Source organism: Motacilla alba, chromosome 10, assembly GCF_015832195.1.
Source record: "Motacilla alba alba isolate MOTALB_02 chromosome 10, Motacilla_alba_V1.0_pri, whole genome shotgun sequence".
NCBI classification, from domain to species: Eukaryota; Metazoa; Chordata; class Aves; order Passeriformes; family Motacillidae; genus Motacilla; species Motacilla alba.
This window is the reverse complement of record NC_052025.1, coordinates 1,693,836-1,715,311: the sequence shown is the minus strand read 5'-3', so window position 1 is coordinate 1,715,311 and position 21,476 is coordinate 1,693,836. Positions and strand designations below refer to the sequence as shown.

At 41.8% G+C, this 21,476-nt stretch overlaps 1 protein-coding gene across 7 annotated transcripts in view; it reads right to left on the bottom strand.

Moving 5' to 3' along the window:
- Window positions 1-21,476, bottom strand: part of TLN2 (talin 2) — a 146,954-nt gene that overhangs the window by 16,296 nt on the left and 109,182 nt on the right. For 6 of the 7 annotated variants that reach the window (XM_038147558.1, XM_038147559.1, XM_038147557.1 and 3 more), the window contains 15 exons: window positions 20,700-20,881; window positions 20,153-20,285; window positions 18,639-18,740; window positions 17,716-17,886; window positions 16,955-17,101; window positions 16,009-16,110; window positions 14,555-14,674; window positions 12,864-13,010; window positions 11,956-12,122; window positions 11,033-11,216; window positions 10,305-10,430; window positions 9,900-10,016; window positions 7,750-7,935; window positions 3,869-3,976; window positions 629-734 (listed from right to left, as the gene is read on the bottom strand). In XM_038147558.1, coding sequence (XP_038003486.1) covers window positions 629-734; window positions 3,869-3,976; window positions 7,750-7,935; window positions 9,900-10,016; window positions 10,305-10,430; window positions 11,033-11,216; window positions 11,956-12,122; window positions 12,864-13,010; window positions 14,555-14,674; window positions 16,009-16,110; window positions 16,955-17,101; window positions 17,716-17,886; window positions 18,639-18,740; window positions 20,153-20,285; window positions 20,700-20,881 — 2,098 coding nt within the window. The remainder of the gene's footprint in view (window positions 1-628; window positions 735-3,868; window positions 3,977-7,749; window positions 7,936-9,899; window positions 10,017-10,304; window positions 10,431-11,032; window positions 11,217-11,955; window positions 12,123-12,863; window positions 13,011-14,554; window positions 14,675-16,008; window positions 16,111-16,954; window positions 17,102-17,715; window positions 17,887-18,638; window positions 18,741-20,152; window positions 20,286-20,699; window positions 20,882-21,476) is intronic. The other variant, XM_038147562.1, reaches the window with a different exon arrangement.

Below are 21,476 nucleotides of genomic sequence, written 5' to 3'. Positions count from 1 at the left end.
AATTTGTTAGGAGACAACTTTATTGTGTACCTATAAATGAAAATGAGGAAGGAAAATTGTGAATGGTTAAAAACCATTTTATTTCCTACAAAGAAAAGCTTCCAAAGTGAATAAAGACATCCTCTGCAGGTAGCAAGTGAAAAAAGAAATAAGAAGTATTTTTTTATTATAGTGAATATGAATTAAAATGCAAAAATTGCCAGAAATTAATAAATGTGTCCAAAGATAAGAATGATACAGAGATTTTTTAAAAGCACTTAGGGAAGAGAAGAAGTCTGATATCGGCTTGCCTTGTTAGCAAATGGAAACAGAAATTTTGAAATATAAGAGGATGCAGGAAAAGCTGAAGAATTCAATAAAGCTACTTAAACAGGGAAATAGCACAACGTAGATCACTGTTCTATGAAAAAGAGTTACTCTGTTAAGAGATAAGAAGAGAAGGAGGAAAGAAAAAATGTATTCCCATACAGGAAACCCGCTTATAGTTCAGATTCATTTCCAAGGATCAGGTAGTGATAACGGCAGGAAATAACTGAGGAGACCCTGCAGTGCATATGACACAGAACATCAGGTCATTATTTCTGGAGGAATGAGCACACCACACTGGTAGCCCAGCTTCCCAACTCACCCTTCATTGCTTCTGCTGATTGGATAAGCTCTGTGACAGCACCTGCAACCCGCTTGGAGAAAGAGGCCAGCTGATGCTTTAGCTCTGGAGTTGCTTTCTGAAGAATCTAGAGAAAGAGAATGCACATTATTAAGGATTCCAGGATGCTGGAAGATTCCCAAGGCCCTCTAGTGAAAGATTTGTTTTGTATAGCAATTGTCTGGGAGCCCAGTGAGAGAACTGAACTGTCAGTGAAGCGCTAGGAGCAAAGGCTTACGCTGCAATGTTGGATGCACACCAGGAAATGGCACTGCCTTGTACTGGAACCGAATGGTGTTGGAAGTTCTCAATCCTAAACGTAGGACAGAATTATCCAAAACAGAGGCAAACGTTTGAGTATCTGGGAGGAATATGCAGCTTTAGCAGTCCATTCTCAGATATTTTAGTCATTATAGTAATGCATCAGGCTCAGTCTTTTCGCACTCTTGGAGAGAAGGTGATTTCAAGTACTGACAGCCTGGTTCATCTCTACTTCTGAGGGACAGAATTACAGAGTTCTGGAAGTGCCTGCTGCCTGTTCTGAAAAAATCACCAATGGTGAACACAATGGAGATGCCAAGACTCTCAAATTGAAGGAAAAGATAAACATCTCTGAACTGAATTTGTATCAACTATTAAACTGTGCTTCTTCAAATGAAAAGTACTAAGACACTCAGAGAGTGGAGTTGAATTCTTTCCCTGAACAGGAACATCTGCATTTTTAATTACCATATTGTAAGGAAAACTTTTTAAGTTCTAGAAATTTATGTACACTCAAAAGCTCCTTCTGAGAGAAGAGTGAGAGATATAGAGAGAGCTTTAAGAGCAAAACACTTGGTTGAGTTGTAAAAGTCACATCCAGGTGTGCATTTTCTTAATGTTTTCCAAAACTCCCCTGCAAGCCTCTCTAGGTGCACACTGAAAACAGATTGCATGTTATTTTCCTAACTTTGCCTAGTGAGAACTCTGCCACAAGAGGAATTCTCTCTCTCTGGAACTGCTGTATCAATGTATGTGCATCTGGTCTCCTGTCAACAAGTTTCCAGAGTAATTATAAGTACCTGAATCCTCAATAGCTAAACAATCTGCAACACTAACGAAATATAACAACACAGTTATAACCAAAATTTATACACTGCATAAACTCTTACCATGGCAGAAACTGAGCACTGAGCATCTCAAGGGTTATCTTCCAAATATAAGCAAAAAGGTCAAAATCAAAAATGTCAAAAAAACACACAGATGTGGTCAGGGCTTTAAGAAAGAATGCCATTTTTTACTCCAGTAACTGTGACACTAGTACTATCTGTGGTAGTGTTGACAATGTTGGAATTGAAAAAACTGAGCAAATTTTAAAACTAGGCTGTTAAAGAAGTGTGTTGTTTTAAAGCCAACAGAGTTTCATCTCTGCAGTCATGGACACCCATAACTCCAGACTTCCCCTCAACTCAGCATGGATCAACACTGACCAGGATGGAGCATATGGATGTGCAGGAGGTCAGGCCAGTCTTGAACCTCACTAGTGCAGCTTACAAGGAGTTTTACTAAGATGTGCAGGCCATAGAGCTGGAATTAGCGTGTTCCTGGCCCTACCCCTAGCTAGGTGATGAGTGGAACAGTCCTTTGAGCAAACAAGTCACTTTGTGCCACTTGCCCAGTGCAACCTTTACACAAGTTAATACACTGGCTTGAGAAATTTTAGATACTGCACCTGACAACTCTTGTAGCTTACAAGTATCATTTTCAAAAAAATGTGGCTGCTGAATACCCCTTGGCACCCCTGTAAGCATCCCTAGCCTGACCACTGCGGGAATAACTGAGCTTACTGATAACTAGCACAGGGTGCCAGGTGGACCAGTTAGATTCCTAATCCTACATGATCTATATTTCTGGAGGTTATAAATTAATGAGATTGCAGACCTAGGGGTTCTAAACCACCAGAGGCAGCCAACACTGCGGTAGGGGCAGGGGGTGGTACGAGGGGGCAGAATGTGCTCGTGGCTTCAGGGCACTGAATATTAACGGGCTTAAGGTAGAAAAGGCCTGTTACTTCAATAAAATGGAACATGCCCTTTCTTACCTTAAGCCTCCTGACTTTGCAGAGAGACAGAAATAAAATGAGCAAAAACTGATTCAAGTGTTTGGTCTGTTCTGGCACTTAGTTTGAAACACATAGTGCTAGCATTCTAGGGGTCAAATCTGAAAAATTCCCCACAGTCCTCTAAACTAAAAATGGATCAGACATCTAATGCTAAATCACTTACTGCAATACAGCTCAAAGAATTCCACTAGGAAGTTCCAATTTTTTGGAACAATTTTACCTGCTAGTGGCAAGCATAACTGTGACTGGACTTTGACTTTATATATAAAATTCAGCGAGTTGATGCAAATAATTACACATGCTCTGTTCTCAGCAGAAAAACTGATTTGGGTTTGCTAATCTGCAGTTATGGCTGCAAATTTCAGTTTCAGAGACTTCAATATGTCAGCTGAGAGCCGCCTGAAAGAAACTGCTGGTCATTCATGAAGCTGATTGCTGATTTAAGTCTTCTCCAGAAACTTCAATATCTCATAAATGTTACTTCAAACACATTTTATTGCTTCCTACAAAAGTAATAGCAACAGAAGAACAAATATTATGGGATAACAAATATATTATGGGATAATTATGTATGGTCAAGTACAAGCCACTGACAGCAGGATTCCTGAGTTTGGATTTGAGTGTAGCAGTTTTATGCAGAGCTTTGGGGGTACCGTGTCTGATGTGTTGGAGAGTTCTTTCTGAGGCAGCGCTGGTTGGGGATTTTGGGGTGGCTTGGAGTAGGTGTGGCTGTGAGAGGCATGTAACAGTGCCTTCATAAAGACTGTGTAACCTCTTCAGTCTGGGGGACAGGCCTGTGCCTAATATGTCTAGTATTTATTGTGGGCTTAAAAGAATGCTGAACTGTCTTATTTTAATTCCTTTGTCAGGGACCATTTTAGGTTCAGAAGCATATTGCCTCCAATCTGATCCAGAGTGTGGCTCCATTTAAGTACTCCAGCATTCCCTCTGTCTTGTTGGAGCTGAAGCATTGAGTTTCCTTTAGCTTTCTCTGACAACAAAACTTCATAATCTTGTGACAAACTGATAAAAATGTGTCACTAGCAGTCACTATAGAAAGAGGGCAGGAAGATAGCTCTCTTTGGAAGCAGCCCAGTGTGTGCCTGCAGATGACTCCTTACCAGGAGAACATGTTCCAGGAGTTCCAAGTATCCCAGGGTACATTCTGTTCCGAAGCGCAGGGCTCTCTCCCGAACTTCTTCACTCACATCTGGGTGATATGATGCTTGCTGAGGAGGCAAAACAACATCAGTATCCAAAATGGCTCCCACAAGAGAAGATCAGCACAGAGAGACGGAGGAAAGAGAAGGGAGGAGATTTTTTTATAGTGAGCAAATGACATTTGAGCTTAAGGGCCGGCCATTTCTGTTGTGAGCAAATGGTGCTGGAAGAGCAACAGAGCTCCAGGTTTGTAAAGGCTCATTAATGGTGATAGCTTGACAGAGACATTTAACCCAGCAATAGCAGTGCTGTTCAAATACAGCAGAGTCAGGTCTTTGTAAGGATTTCCACTAAGTGTCATGTCTGGAATCCAACATAAGCTCGACTAGTTCAACAACTTTATTTTTAATAAAAAGTGAAACCTGCAGCCTCTTTAAGCCTGGTACTTTCTACAATGAGCTTCTAGGGAACTTTGTTATTTAGCAGAAGTACCCCTTGTTGCCAAGTGGAAGTTCCCAAAACACACAGCATTTCCTCTCACAGAACAGCTCCTTCCATTCCTGCGCCTCTTAGCTCCTGTTGAGATGGGGCATTATCTCACGGCTCACTTCTTTTCAACCCTCAAAACCCCGAGCCAGGGCGGGCGCTGGTCTCTGGGCTCCCTCTGCAGGGAGGCTCGGCATGAGCAGAGCACGGAAACGGCCCGGAGCATCTGCCAACAGCCTGGCTGAGGGGATGGAGATGGGAGGAACGGGACTGAATTTCCTCATCTTCAGCGCACTTCAAACAGCTGCCGAAGCCCCCAAAGTTCAGAACAGTTTTGGTTCTTTTGAAATTTTCAAACAGGGCAAAGGGCCCCCGAGTGTTTCTTATGCATACATTGTAAAGCATCCTAAAATGTCTCTTCTGCACTTAAATATTACTGTAACACAGGGAATTAGAGCAAGCATCTGTAGGAGGGAAATATAAAGTTCCTTCTGTGTTTTTGCATACGTAGCCAAGACTGGTATCAGAATATTTTGGGGGCATTTTAAAGGTTCATTATAAATTCTATGTACTTCACAGCAGCCTAAAGAGGTGACAGAAGTCATTTTAGGAAATCATTTTCCTAACCCATAACCATCCAAACACATCTCACTACACCAGTCAGGACTCACAACAGAAACACCTCCTCCTCCAGCACTGGGCAGAAGAAACACGTCTCAAACTGAAACGTGTCTGAAGAGGCAGAACACACATTTGTTTCCTCATGCTGAGGCTTCCTTCACTATCAGCCCTCCTTTTCTCTCACACGCTTTCCCAGCAGTGAGGCAGCCAGCACCACTGGCCTCTGGTACAGCTCCTACCCCATCAGCCCCCCTGGTGCCCTGGGCAGGAAGGTGGCTGTGAGGGGCTGCTGGCAGCTCCCCCTGAGCTGTCTCTTGCCTGGCTGAACCACAGCTGGGCTGTGTCTCCTCCCAGGGCCTGTGCTCCAGCCTGGGCTCTGCTTAGCTGCCTCCAGTGCCACCAGCAGCATCCCAACTAGTGCTGAGGAAAGGTGACAAGTTGTTTCCCTCAATCTACTGCCTATGGAGTGATCTAAGTGACTGCTCACTTCCATTGCTTCCCATGGGTTTGATGGGCCTTTCACATCTGCTTCCTTTCCAACAGCAATCACCAGAAATAGTGATACTGTGCACAGGTTAATGATGGCATTATACAAACATATAATAAAATAAAGAAATTGGTAGCTTAGGGCCTGCTCTAACATTCAATAAATGTAATTACAGCATTTCCACTGACTTTAATGAGAGTTGTCTCAGTACATCCCACAATAAGCATCCTTATTGTCTTTGAAATAGCATCTGCTCGTAACAACTGAATTAGTAATGAGCACTGGAAATTCATCTACAGCAGACCAAGCACTGCCATCTACATAACTGTTAATTCAAACTCCTTATACTGCTTGCCTCAGGCAAGAGGCAATTAAATAGAACTTGCATTCAAATTCCTGACACTGGGGAAGTCAGAGCTCTGTTCTGTACAATTCTACCATAGATCATGTACATGCACTTTTGTCTGGGCCCAAAGAACTTAAAAAGCTGGTAATCTATCAGTGCTATTTCTACAGAGTACCTTAATATCACTATAAAACCCCTCCAGTGTTTGTCAAATACCACAAAACCCAAGTCCCATTGCATCACACAGCTTTTACAGCATAGTAGGGCTAAGACTGCTTTCCTGTCCCTAAAATTCAAGCAATGTGGCTTATCATGAAAATGCCACATCCAGTAATCAGTTTGTAGAACTAATGGCATAAGATTTCTAAGACTCTGAGCAAAATTTATAGAAACAAGATTTTCTAAATCAAGTCTGGTTAAAACTGTGCATTTAAAATCTTTGTTAAATGATACAGCTATTTTCTCATACATTTTAGATAATGCATAAAATTAGTATTCTTGGAGACTTTTATTCTTGTTTGTCCAATAAATGCTCTTGGTCTTAAGAAAGTAGACTAGATCTCAGGCCTTGGCACTGTATCGTTACAGCAAGTAAAATGATTCCCAGCCCTTTTCCTTCTGTAGGCTCCTTTCTTCGTGAGAGCAATTCCCTGGGAGATCACAAAGGCTCTTCCAGCATCCCAGACCTCCACTGTTCCGTTTGTAGGAAGCTTCATCCTGTCAGCCACTAACAATGTACAAACCACTCTAAATCATTAAATTAACTGGGAGCAAGTGTAAACATAAAAACATAAAAAAAGGAATAAATAGATATTCAAAAGTATGTACTGGGCTGTGTATACATGGAAGTGTTTTATAACATTACTAAAACCAGAGGATTATGTTCCTGAGAATTTGCTGCCTGTTTGGAAAGACAAATCAAAATCTGAAGCATGCAAAGTAGTCAAGAATTGTTAGACTCTAAAAAACCTGCTACAAAACTAAGTCAATATAAAAAAGTTTCATTCAATGGTTTTGAATAAAGGCAGTTCTAAATTAGAACTTGCACTTTTGAAAGAGAATAATTTTAAAAACAAACATAACCCTTCTGTTTGGGCAGTATTAGGCTAAAAATCAGTCTGGGACTGATGTAGGCAGTTGTGATTTGACCAGATACTGAAAATCAGACACCAAACACAGAGCACCAATATTTTACTGTCAGCTTCCATACATGGAAAGGCAAAAGTAAATAACTATGATTTACAGGCACAGACAGTTTACTACTACAGTCACTACAGAAAATCAAATGGAACGAGATCTTCATAATCCCCCTTTTTAATCATTTATGCCTAGATTTTTTTATCATCAGAACAAGGCCAAATGGCTTAATAGTCATTTATGTAGCATACAGTGTAGAAAATAGAGCTACACTATTTTTATAGGGCTACAGCTACTTTTATTAAAAATTTGCAATAAAAATTTCACACATTTTTGAAAAGCACAAAAGAAATTGAGCAAACCAGCAGATTTAGTCGGGGGAAATGAACTACTAAAGATAGATCAGAGTGATTTCTTTCACCAGTCCTTTCACTGATTTAAGAATGTTGAAATTGTATTTGTGACCACAGGAATATTTGTATATCCTACTGCTTGCACAAATTGTTTGTCTTCTGACTGGAAACCAGGAAATTTCAGCTCAAATAAAATTCCTCATTCTCACAAAAAGAAAACAGTGAATATTAGTGCTGGGGGGGGGGGTTTGTGCATGGTACAAAAAATCCTTTCTGAGAGAGGTTCCCTTAAAATTATCTTAACTTTCTCATAAGAAAAGCAGAAAACTGAACAAAATATGTAACGTTCTATGGATTTAGAGGCACACAAACACAAGAAACTCAATGCTAGGCAAGGAAGGGAAGCTTTACCTTACAAGCTGTTAGCATGTCAGCTACTGCTTTGCGGCTCAGATTCGCTGTAGCAATCACATCCTCCTGCCTGCACGAGTTCCCAGCTGCAACAGCTTTGGCAGTTGCCACGGTGATTCCTTTCGTCATCCGGATTGATTCTTCAGGTGATGATGTCTTCTCCGGAACCTCGCTCGACTGAAACACCTAAAAGTGAAAGCAGAAGGAAAGTCTGATACCAGTCAGGTCAAAGCAGAACAACCATGAGGAAGAGACAGCAAACGGAAGCAGCCTTTGAACAGCAGGAAATTAGAAACATATTTGGAGTACTTGGATAGCATTCCTGCTTGTCATGGGCCTGGATCTGATAAGCCTGCTCACCTACAGACACCAGAGAGGAACAATAAGCTGAGGGAAGGAGACAATTAAAAAGGTTAACCCATTCATCTCATCTGCATTTAACTACCCACAAAACAGTTACAGGCAGCTGTTCAGAGCCTTACTGGATGAAAAGAATTACTGTTCCTTTCATTATATCCTTTTCTCATCCTAACTGCTGTTCAGGCTGGTCTGCTCTCATGAGGAGATTCTTCCCCTGCAGAGGCTGGACCCTACCAAGTGCTTGTTGATAGCACAGAGCAGTAGAGACTGAGAACATCACCACTAAAATATTCAAATGTGTCTCAAAAAAGCAGAGGTGGAGCGTTGTCTCCGAGGCTATATTTAGCCTCCCTTAGAAACCTGAAGATAGAATTTTGCAGGGTGAATAACGTGAAAATAGTTCAAATTACGTGACAATACACAAATTCTGGAATACAGGAACTGTGGGAAGGTGTAGGTAACAAGAACTGTGCAACCTTACTTTGATCACATTTTCTTTTCCCAAGCATTAGTCTGTATTTGCTTACCATTCTTTTATTGTGCAGGGGCAATTTGGAGTGCACCATTAATCAGGAGGTTTCTTGACCACATACAGTGCAACCTAAGCAGGCCAGTGGTTTCAGAATGCAAATGTCTGGACAAAAATGAGCCTGCTCTATCCTGTGCTCCTGGTTAATCAGTTTTTCACTTCCTCTCTCCAGAAACAGAAGCAATGTTAAAAAATAAATTCTAGTTATACATGTGAAGACATCCCTCAATGTTGTTCAGAGTCAGCCCCAGGAATTCCAGATCAAGCCTGACACATTTTCTTGAGTACCTACATGCCACCCTCTGTTCTCCTCATGAATGAGATGACAACACCACAACCAGAGGTCCATCTCTCAGCAATGCTGACAATGCAAGAGGAACATTTCAAACAGATACCAACCAAACTGAGAAAGACGTGATAATCCAATGACAGATCTGAACAGGTTTTAGCTCAGAGTTACGGGATGGGATGTAACAGCCAAGGCCTTCACAAGGACACACGACAGTAACTTGTGAGATATTGTACAGAACATGCCTGATCAGGAACCAGATCAGGAGGTTTTATGACTGCCAGATGGATTCCCAATGACTATAAACAGATATTTAAAAAGAAAATAGTTTAAAATAAATTTCCTCATTACAACAGCTTTGCTCACACAGTGAAAACTGGTTGTTTGATGGAGAGCATTTGACAAAATGGTGCCACAGTGCAGTTATGGTGTAAGAATTACTAATCCACAGCCTATATAACAAAGCATTTCCTGCTGAAGACTGTGTCTACAGGGTTTTTGTAACTAAAATGGACTGTAAGTAAAGGAAGGAAAAAATCAAGTGTCTTCACAATCATGCAGGTATTAATTTATGTCATTCATGATTATGCTAGTAAAGAAAAACCCCTAACTACACTTTTATGTCTTAAGAGGAAAGAAAACAATTGCCATGGTATAACACCTAATTTGAGAGAGAATTCCACACTATCATTAAATCCTGCTTACACAGGATATCAATATCAATATCTATCACAGGTACGATCATTTCATAATAAGGGAAAAATAAAAACAAGTTTAAACTGCAGACACAGTATGAGAGTGATGTGGAGGAGACACTACCAAGGCCAGGGTCCAAAAAAAAAGTGAACAGCATCAGATCAGAAAACAATATCTGTACTGAAAGCTTAAGGTCTAATGAAAAAGGAAAAAGTTGCTCCCAGCTTCGTATAAGGACACACTTGCAAAACCCACTACAACAATTTAGTTCTGTACCGTGAGCTCCTGTTTGATGTACTCAATTGTGGCCTCAAGGGCTCTTGTCCCTCGAGTAGCTTCATCTTCTACTGCTTTAACAGTCTTCAAGAGGGATGTGACATTTGTTACCATCACCTGAAGAAGAGAGAAGCGAAGACAATCGTGAAGCTTTCCTCCTGTTTTCAGGGTATGAAGCAAGGCAAGCTGGGAAGCATTGCTGCTTCTAATAGGACCTAAGAGACTTCATGAATTCTACTTGTTACAGGACTAAATACCAACTCTTGTGTTGGCCCTGATACCATGAAAATTAAACAAATAAAGGAGTTTTCAGGCAATTAGAAATTGCTGAAGTCAAAATTCCACAGGTTTATCAAATGTGATTGCACAGACACTTGCAAATAAAATTTAAGACTAAGGTTTTACCTTGGCAGCACCTTTCAGCTGGTACATGGATGGATCATCTGCTGGTTTGCTGGCAGCTCCTTTGGTTGCACCAATGAGATCAGAAAGGGCCTTTGCGACATCCTTGATAGCATTGATTAGAACAACCTATGGAATGAGAAACAGCCATAAGGCTCAGGCAATGAAGAGTGAGGGTGTGATTTTCAGAACACAGCTAAAAAAATCTATGTCTTTTTCAAACATCTGCAATATGCTTGCCTTCCTCCATTTTACTGAGATCCAAACAAAAAACTGAAGAAATTTTAGGGATAATCCACATGAAAAAGTTGTAGAGTTAATTGAAAAACAAGACACATATAGCTGGAGAATGGCAAGAGTTTGTCAGCCTACACAAATAACACACAGCACAGTCCAGACACAAGCTGGATAAAGCAGCTTTAAAGACCTGCAAGCTCTTCAGAACAAAAATGGGATGAACTAGAGTTCCAATCACAAGTTAGTAAAAATGATCCAGATACTTTGCCAGAAGCATCCCAGCTGGAACACAGCAGAGAAATAAAAGCAGAAGGATTACACAAAGGCCTGCCTAGTTCCAATCAATGCTTGAGCCTTTTGACTGTATTCTAAACAAGTGATATCTGAGTAAACGCAGAAAATATTGTGTTGCTTAAAAGCATTAAGTCACACAGAGTTCTACGAAATGCCATCTGTTCTCTGTAAGAGTATTAGAAAATCTTAAAATATCTCACCTGTGTTTCAGGATCATCAGATCCCAAGCTAGCTGCTCCCAATTTTACTACCTCAGCAAGCTGAGTGATGGTGTTAGCTGATGACTGAGCTGCTTGGGCCAGTTTGTCCTGACTTGAGGCAGCGCCAGAAACCAACAATTTTGTGTCTTCAACTAAAGCTTTTGCTGTTTTCAGGATATTTTCCCTGTAGCAAAAGAAGAGGAAGCAGGGAAGGAGTGGAAAAGGAGAAGAGGGGAAAAATGTGTTTTCCAGTGTTATGGTGACTAACAGCTACATGAAAGAGCTGATCTAAATCATCATAACCATTCATAACACAACACAGGTCAAGGGTGTAAGTTAAAAAAAAACAAAAAACAACAAACCAACAAACCAAAAATAACAACTATTAAAACAGCAGCAGAGCATTTGGGGCAAATGCAGGGCAGTGTAATAAAATGAGCCCCCATCTTGAAAAGAAAGAGATTGGGCAGTAGCATCAGAGAGCATTGTATTTGAATACTAAAAGAAAATCTGGCCATGCTCTAAGATAAGTACCAGCTGTTGAACATCTATAAGAATCAGAAGATTGCAAGAAAAACTGAAGTAATCATGGGCAAGGAAAGAAAAAGGAAGAATGGGAACAGGAACAGAGTGTGTGTCCTGGTCAGGGTTCCCCACCCCGTCCCACCCATATCTGTGTTTTGACATGTCAGGACAACAAATCCAAAGCAACATTTGGGTAAAGGCAGAAATAATTTTGAGTATTCAGTTCACAAACAAGTCCAATCCCAGGTTTCCTATTCCTCTTCTCACTCCCCTGCCTCATTCAATTTCATTCACAGGAATCCAAAAAGGTAAAAATTTGTCTCCGTGTCCCAGTCTCTTCTGCTGGTTCCACTGTTCCCCTGGGCATGCACTCTTCCATCTTTTTCAGCAACACTGACCTGTGATCTGCAAACGATTCATTGTTCTCAGCATTAAGGGTTCCAGCAGTAGCAAACATGATAGTGGTGTCCAGATCTGCAATTATCCCAGACACAGCGCTGGCTGCAGTAATACAGGCTTGTGTGCCTTTGTTCCCTGCCTGGAGGGCAGATAAAACCAAGGAGACCTAGAAACGACAGAAAGCCACAAGGCGCTCTTTGAAGGAAAGCTGGTCCTGTGAATCATTACTACTCTCTTTACCAGCTTTAACTTGAATTACAAGGTACTGTCTACCCCGTCTAAATCTGGAATTGTCACTACTCCTGGGATACATAATGAAACTGTACAGCTGAGAGCACAGTAACACACGCTGAACCAATGGTGTTTGGGAGATCTGAAAACCGCTGGCACCAGCTCTCAATGTTCATGTCCAAAAAAAGGAGAGAGATGCCATCAAAAAGGTTCAACAAAACTACCCAGGCCAGTTATATGAAGGGGATGTTTCCAAGGAACAAGATTCTCCAGAGTTTGAAGATGCATTTCTAGGCAGTTACTTCTGCCCTAAAAGGGGAGGACACTGCTACATGAAACCAAACGTCACTGACCAACCTCACAGTGACTGTGGCCAGGGAGTGCCTCATAAGGCACAAGAGCCTCCTCATATCTTAGGATATTGTTTTGGACCAATCTCCCTCTGATAGGAGGTTGAAGTTTTATTGCAAGGCCTGAGGAAGGTCTGATCATGGGCCAATCCAGCACATGAACACTGAATGATTGAGAAAGAAGTAAGACCTTTGGGTAATTCAGACACTATTGAACTATAATGCAAAGTTAAAAGAAAACGTTTACTGAATCCAGTTTGGTTGGTTTACTCCCAGTGGAAGCTGGGTAGACAAACACCGTGGGGTAAAGAGGAAAGCCATCTTACCTTTTCTGTGACAGCACGAGCACATTCTATCAACTCCCTTTTGGTGTAGCTGTCTGTAGGGCAAATCTGGAGAGCTCCAGCTTTTTGTACAAGAAAGATACACCCATGGCCAAGTTCCTGCACCCGAGTCCTGATCTGGAACCCGATCTAGATGGCCAAGAAGGCACAGGGAAAAAGGAAGAAAGAAGAAAGCAAATAAATAAATGTCATGCTGGTATACTGTGTCAACAGAAATGGAAACACCGTCTCTCTGGTGAATACCAATATTCTGCCCACCACTAAATCCTCTCCAAAGATCAGAAAAAAAGCACAGATGTAATTCCATCTACACATGAAGCACAACCCTATAAAAGGCTCCCCGATGAAACAGGGCAGGAATGACCCAGAGCCCGGGAAACAGAAGGGGAAGGGCAGGTAACCAAGTCAAAGGGACATCATTCAAGCACGCACAACTTGACATTTAAACAATGCTACTTCATCGTCCAGAACTGCCTGTCAGCATGAGCTCGACTCGAGGTATGTGCAACAGGTAAAAGCACACAATACTGTTCACTGCTGAAACTGGGTCCAAAAGTACATAAGTATGTGATTCTCTTTGCTTGGTTTTGAACCTTGCACAGTCTTCACTCTCCAGAATCAATCACATCCATGTGGAGCACTGAATTGGCAAAATCCTGCTATTACTGCTTCCGATTTATTAATAATCCCACATCCTAAGATGTGTGGTCCCTGTTTTGAAACATGGTAGCTGTAGTCCCTGCATGTATGCCCTCATTCCAGTGTGATTTGCGATTAAAACATGAGCAGGAATCACAGCCATTAGTACCACAAACGGAATTATTTTAACCTCAGGCACAAAGTAACATGCAGAAATCATAATTCAATTTAACAATATTGAGCCAAGTGCAAGGCATTGCTTTTCATGTAGCTACTGAGCACACAACATTTAATTAAGGCTATCAGCAGGATGTGTAAGCACAAAGTCAAAAACTCTTTAAAGGGCTTTTATGTAGACAATCTGATACATCTGGAGAAGGTGAGATACCTTCTACCCCATCTTAACAAAGTTTGTCTGTGCTCCAGTAAGAAGAGAGGGGTGAAAGGGCTGTGCAATTGTGCTCAGAGAAGATGCAGCAACTCCCACAACAGGTTAATGCAACTGAGGTGAACAGCCCGTCCTCCTCACTTAGCACGAGGCAAGGAAGATACTTCTCCCACATCACATTCCAACTCTGAGCTATGGAGGATGTCCTTCAGCAAAAGACACTTGTGTCCCAACTGCTTGCATGAATCTCATTTTCAGGATGGCAAGTTATACTTAAAATCACTTACAGGCAAGATAAAAAAAAAGCATATAAATATTTGTAACTTGTCAAAACATGCAAGATTGAAGGAAAGCCGCATAGTAACAAGTTAAGAGTTTTAAGAGTTTTCATTGTATTTGCAAGTTGCCTGTAAGTGAAAGCCCCGAGTAATTTAGGAGGTTGTGTTGTGGTCTATGGAATTATCCACTTTTATCCCAAGCTGCTTCTTTCTAAAGCCAGACAGAGGTTTTGAAAAAGGGTTTTTGTTCTTTGACTGGGCAATTCTTATAATAAGGCTTTTCACCTTTACTGTGTTCTTCACAGTAAAAGAACACCCTTGTTAACACCACCATGTACAGAGAATAAAGAGGTCTAAAATCTGCAGACCTCCTCTGGTTCTGCCGTAGCTGCAGCCATTCGGCCCTGGAGAGCCAAATGCCCATAGTCATTGGTCATTTGCGATGCAAGTCCTCCCAGCTCCTCCGGGTTAGTAACCGACTTAGTCATCTGAAAAAAGAACACAGGCAAGAGAAACAGAAAATTGACAGGCATGAGAATAACTTGTTAATACACCCCAGATTAGAAGCACGCTCATCTGTTTGGCCACGCTGCTAAAACGGGGTAATCCTTTTGCCATGGAAGGGATGTCTCCTCCAGCAAGAATTCCAGAGGAAACTCAAGCAAACATGCTTTATTAGAGTCATGGCAACTGGGCAGTTGCTGCAGATACAGAGGAATCCAAGAGCAGCAGTTAGAGCCGATACTTCACTCTGACACAGAGGGGCCATTGGCCGGGTGCAGCTACTCAGACTGGGAAGGAAAGTGGGGCTGTGTGTCACAGCCACCTTATTTTGTCAAAGGTGAGCTAATCCCCATCAGCCTCAGCTGAGACGTGGAAGCAGAGAACTGGAAAAAATCTGAGGACCAATGCAAAACACATCTCAGATGAGGGAACAGGATGGAGAAGAAATAGGCAGGATGACACAAAATGTCTCAGTAGAATGTCAGTAACAAATAACTGAATCTCTCTTTAGAAATTTCCTACCTTTTAACAGAGATAGTTCTTCTGTCTCAAATTAATGTAAGTAAATGCAATGGAGGTCCATTCCTGGGACAAAACTAGTTTTAGACCAATTTCTAGTGTCATAGATAGCAGAATCATGGATCTGTCTGACTGCAAGAGCAATCGACTTTGTGAAAAGTCCTGTCTGTAGCACTCAGGAACAGTCACCTCAACTCTCTCAGCAACAAATGAGCAACCACGGTACTGTTCCAAGGGAAGACACATTATGCATTACTGTGAAACACAAGTCAAGAAAAATCTCAATTCAACAGGTGTCACCTTTTTCTTTTTTTAAATCCAGGTGAGTCATAGAAATGAAAGAAAAGGACAGTGTGGGATGTTGATCTGCATTCATTCATTAAGCATTATAGAGCTCTGAAAACACTAATGTTATTTCACTGGCTACATGAGACAGTAAGTTTGAAAAAGTATCCCAAAGTCATTGATAAACGAAAGGTAGCATTTCAGCCCAGTTAAATGGGCTGATGAAAAAGCATGTGGTTTTCCTTTTATTTCTCCTCAAAAATGAGCCAAATAAATAACTTTTGTGCAGAAGAGCCACAATACAATCCAGCACTCCTCCTGTAGAGGACCCCTCCACGATCACACGGCTAAGATGCAAGAGTCAAATTGACAAGATCATCACTCCTTTTGCTCCATGACACCAAAAAGATAAGATTATTGAAAATTTGATGATCAAGAGTGTCTCAACACTGCACAGCTAACTCCAAGTTCCTTATGTACACAGAGTTTAGACCCTGTTAAGGTAAGTTCTCACCATTTCCTGTGCTGTGACAGCAATGGCTTTAGAATATTTCACCACAGTGGTCTGATAATCAACAAAAGTTCCTTTTGGATCTGGAGGTGTACCTTCATCCAGCTGCAAGATAGAGGGAAAAATCACAGCATTAAAAAGTCACAATAAACAGCATACTTTACAGGCAACAGTAAAATTGTATTATATAGTCAATTCTGTGATCTCCCTCAGAATACACAAGTGAAAATAGTGCACCAGGATGTACAAAGAAGCTCAGCAAATACGTGAGCCCAGGTTATGAGCATGGAAGATGCAGAGAATGTACAGTGCAAAGTACAGTTTTTGAGCATGATGTTTTCTTCTCATACAAGATCAAACAATCTGCTCTTCTCAGCTAATAGAGAAAGAAAGGTGCAATAGTTACAAACCAAAATGTTCATGACAGAAGATAATTTAAGATTTCTTTATGTGCTGAAGTCTTCAATCTTTAAGTCAGGATAGGAAGAGCCAAATATTTGGACTGAACTTATGTGCACTTTGCAACTACACATCTTCAGTAGAATGCATTACAAAGCACAGCAGAGCATTTCAGGCCTTGACATCATCTCTGGAAGGAACTTGCTTTAAGGTTGGCCTGCTGTTCATTTAAGAGACTAACATGAAAGATAAGGGGAGAAAAAGGAAGCAAAAGTAAGAGGACACTTGACCTAAGATGGTAGTTAAATGCCAGAATATTACTGAACAAAATATTTTGTGGGAATTCTGCTGACAGGTACCACACAGGTTGCAAACGTGAGCACCATGGCCCACATCAGTTTTATTTTACAATATGCAAAGCCAAATCTTCAGGTTTCCTGTGACAACATTTCATGACTGACCACTAAATCAGCACCAGTTTGTCCAAAGCTCTGCAGTGTGGATCAGATTTCGAACACACAGTGAGAAAGGGGTTTGTTTCTACGCTCACCTTGGTCATTGCCTCTGCAATTGAGTCTACCATACCGCCAACCATGCCTACTTCACTTGCAGCTTCATTTAAAGTGACCATGATGTCATCCACAGCCTCCTTCATCAGCTGTGCAGCCTCAGTGATGGCATCGTGAGTATGAGATGCCTGGAGGACACAGAATGAGAGAACTGAGATAGTCAGAGGATGTTCTCTCTGCAAAACAATGTGTGAATTGGAAGTGTAAGAAATTAAAAGAGTAAAGGCACTGAAAATAACCCTTCTGGGCAAAGATGACAAGTAAAACACTGCAGCAAAGCAGACAGAACAAAACTTGTTAACTCCTACAAGGAGCTGTGGCACACGACACTTTCAGCCTCAGGTGCCACAGTCTTTTTAAATGTCCTCTGCAGACGGCGGCTCTCTGTAAGGCGCAAATCGCACCTGAGCTGTGACCGGCTGTGTAATGCTGCTCCTTCCTGCCAAGGGTCCCCAAACCATCGGGCCATGCACCACACAAGCCCTGCTTTCTAACCATGTGCTTTCTCTGTGAGAGCCCAGGTTGCTGCTGTCATACCCTGACTTCGTGTCCCCTGAGATGACGCTGTGAGAAGATTGGAATCCTGCCTTGGAGAAATGTTTCCGCTCTCAGGAGACACCAGGAGAGCTGTCACGGGCACTTTGACTGCAAACATATCCCTTGACCGTACAGCAGGTGTGTGCTGGATTTTCTGCCATACTTGCCTTCCTCTCTCACCCTTAAAGCCACAAAACCACCTTACCTTGGGGTTCCCTCCCCCTTCTTTGGCAGCATACAGTATCTGTAAGGCAGATTCTGCTAGAGTCTTGCTCTGGTCCAAAATGGTCATCTGTTGCTGATGATTCAGTGTCTTGGATGCCACACCAACTGCAGCTAAAACAAGGGGTTCGAAGTAACTTGCCAGCTGTGTTACCTAAGAAAGCCAGAACAACCCCAGAAAGCCATTAACCACACTTCTCAGGTGAAACAGAGAAAACATTCCCTGCTTACCACTGGGATGTGGGTTAGCTCAAGGAGCACAATGCTTCTGCACTGTACAGCATTGAGTTTGGATCATGTGCCCAAGGATTGAGCCTCCCCTCACTGCCCAACTCCTTTGCAAAGCTACAGGTCTCCTCCTCCAGAAGCACATGGTCCCTTGAGGTTACAGGAAACTGTTCAAGACTGTCACAGGAGCCACATGCTATTCAAGAGCATCCCTGAAAAGCATCTCCTCTGGATAAGGGAGGAACCTCTCAATCTTTGTTACCTCTGCAGTTTTTACTCTCAAGAATATACAGGACGAGAACTTGCTAAGTGAGAAACTTCTAAATCTTGCAATAACCATGGTAAATATGGTTTTGGTATTTGCATTCTAACATTTGTTTTTCTGGACAGACATCCTACAAGCATGAGTTTGACTCTACTTACACTCCATATAACAGAGGAGAGAGAGACATTTACACAAAGCCCCTAACCTAAAACCTCAATAAGAATCTCTCCCCTCTGGCCCAAAACACAAAAAGGTTTATTTGGTCTTGGGTCTGAGTATTTGAAAATTCCTTTCTTTTTTCTCATTACAAATGTGCTCTGCTGCTCTCCCATAGGAAGAGAAACTACCATGAAACTGGGGTCTTTGCTACCATTCAGCTAAGATTTCAAATGCCTTTGTCATAGCAGCTGTACCTTGTGCCCCAGCTGAGCTGCCTCTCCCCGAGCTGCAGTGGCTATGGGATCAATGAGGTGGCCAATTTCCTGTACAACTGACGTCAGCTGCTCCTGTAGAGCCTAAAAGAAAGAGAAATTGTCAGTTGCTATCACAGCTGTTCTCTCATCCAGCTGTACCACACTTGACAATCACCCTTGGACCAGCCAACATCCTCAAAGCTGTTCAAGTGACCTGCTATGACACTGCTAGTTTTTCCCACATACTGGCTCATTTCTTCTCCCTTATCCTCTTTCAACAACAGCAACCCTGAGATGGGCCTGCTCCTCTTAGGTTTATATGACAGATCTAGGGAAGAGTGTGCTGACAACAGCAAATCAGGGCTAGGTGTTCTTTCTCACTGCAATGTGATTAAGGGCCCCCCTGACGCCTCCCAGGCTATTATTGTCTTGACAAAGATTTACTATCACTGCACCAATCAGAAAAATGTCAGGAGCACTGATTTAAGTGTGAAAAAACATTCTTCAAAGCAAAAAAATACAATGCAAGAAGAAAAAACTCAGCCTCAGATTTTGAAGCAAGTGGGACAAGTACTCCGGCAAAGGAAAAATGTCACCTCTCTGAAGGACAGAGATGAGGAGTGACCTCCTGAATACAATCTGCAGGACAGGAGTAAACATATTAAAAGCGTATTAGTGGCCTGGTCAAGACATCAATAAATTCAGAAGCACTTGATGTCTTGGCAGCCATCAGGATTAAGGTCACTCTCATGATAGGCAAGATAAAAAAAATATTTTTGCCCTTTGTTACATTCCTTTACCACTTTATAGCTGCCATTTTTGGTAACATTTACTTCAGTTCAACATGGTGAACACAATAACTTCATTTCAATTAAAATGAATGATAACATATTTCCTGCAATGACTTCTTTTGCCCAGCTTCATTTGGTCTGACATGTTTTTAGTATTACAGTGTTACAGTCCAAGAAACCACTCCAATAAACATTGGAATTGTAATTTCAAGAAGCAACAGTATGAAGAGACAAATACCAAGATAAGAATCTCAGCGTGAGTTGAGATACTTAAGAGGGCAGAGAAGGAAGCTGTCTTCAAGTGAACATATCAACATCAACTTGAAATTTCACAAACTAAAGAACAAACTAGGCATTAATAAAAAAGAACATTGACATTTATGTCATTGAACTTCCAGTAATGGACCAGCTTCCGAAAAAAATTTATTAAGAATCTTCAGAAACTAATCCTGGCTTCCACATGGCAAGGCACCACAAAAACTCTATCAGTCTGTCATAGCAGCATAGGAAGTCAGTAACGTGTGGGTGGCAGTAAAAAGTTACTGCTTTCACCTCTACTACTCCCTGGTGATTCTGGGATCTTTGAAGAAGTGATACACTTTTGTCTGTGTATGACTTTGCCTAGAAAGACCCCATCAAGGACACTTTTCCCCTCCCTGGCAGTGCATTGTGCTGCAGCAGGGTGTCCAGCACTCCTGTTTGTGCCGGTGCTCTGTGCCTCACCTCCACGGAGATGTCGTCCCTGGTGGCCAGGCTCTGGCTCACAGCAGCGAGCGAGGCCTGCTCAATGTCCCTGATGCACCTGTTGATCCCATCGATGGAGAAATCACACTCTCGCTGCCCTGGGGCCTTGTCCCTGCAAGACAGAGACACTCAGCTGAGATGGTGGCAAGCAGCAGGGTTTTTCCTGAATGCACATAGGACCACTCAAAAAACCAAAAAACAAAAAAGCTATTTCCCACATACTGCATGTCGGTACACGATCTACACGGAGGTAATATTAGCTAGTGCTCATCTTCCACAGCAGTCTTTATTACATTTACCTTAGAGTGAATTGGGGGTGGAACCAGAGAAGGAGAACAGAACACAAACACAGAACAGCCCTGTGCTGCAGGGTGCTGCAGTCATCAATTATGATTAAACACCCGGTGTAACTGGGGAGATAGCGTGCATCACAGAGCAATTTCCATCAGTGAAAAATAACACAGTGCTAATGGCCAAATGGTATTTTTCTTTATGAATGGTTGCACAATTACTACAAAAGACATACCTGATAGAAGTAATAAGACTCTTGATAGAATCTGAGACTGTATGGGAATGCCCTGCTAGTACAGACCATGTAGGAGGGTCTTTGGGATTGATAGCCAGAGAACGGGCAGTTTTGATCAATAAAGATGAGCTCTCCAACATTGTCCTAGCAGAAACCAGAATTGGCTCCTGTGCTTGTGATCCCTGTGATCAGGAAGGTATAAGAACAGAAACCACATCAGAATAAATATTTGAGTTCATCCACACTTTCTGCTCCTAAAAGTCTTTATAATTAACAGCATTAAAATGGAATTATAATCTCCTCCATTGTACTGTTATATTCACAAATAGTCAACACAGAAATAGAACAAAAATGATCAGTCCAACAGCTTTCTCTGAAACATACTTAAGAAACATGTCTCAAGTTAAGAAGTGCATTTTCCAGCTGACAAACCAGAGTAACAATGACACTTGTCTGGGTGCACACTACAGAAATATAATTGAAAATACCCTTTGTCACAAAAATTGTTGTCATCAACAGATGTGCCCTTTTCCCAGTCAGACTGCTAACTCCAAGTGATGACTGATGACTCTTGACTGGGTTATCATCTGTGTATCTATTCTATTTTATATCTGATAAACCCAGGTACCACAGACCCGGAGGACACATTTAGATTTCAGTTACAGCCCCACAGCTGTAAGACTGTAACAGCTACTGCATCATCTGATACTGCCATCTGGATCAGAGCCTGACAAATGCAGGAAGCAGCCTTTGGAGGGCCAGTAACAACACATGACC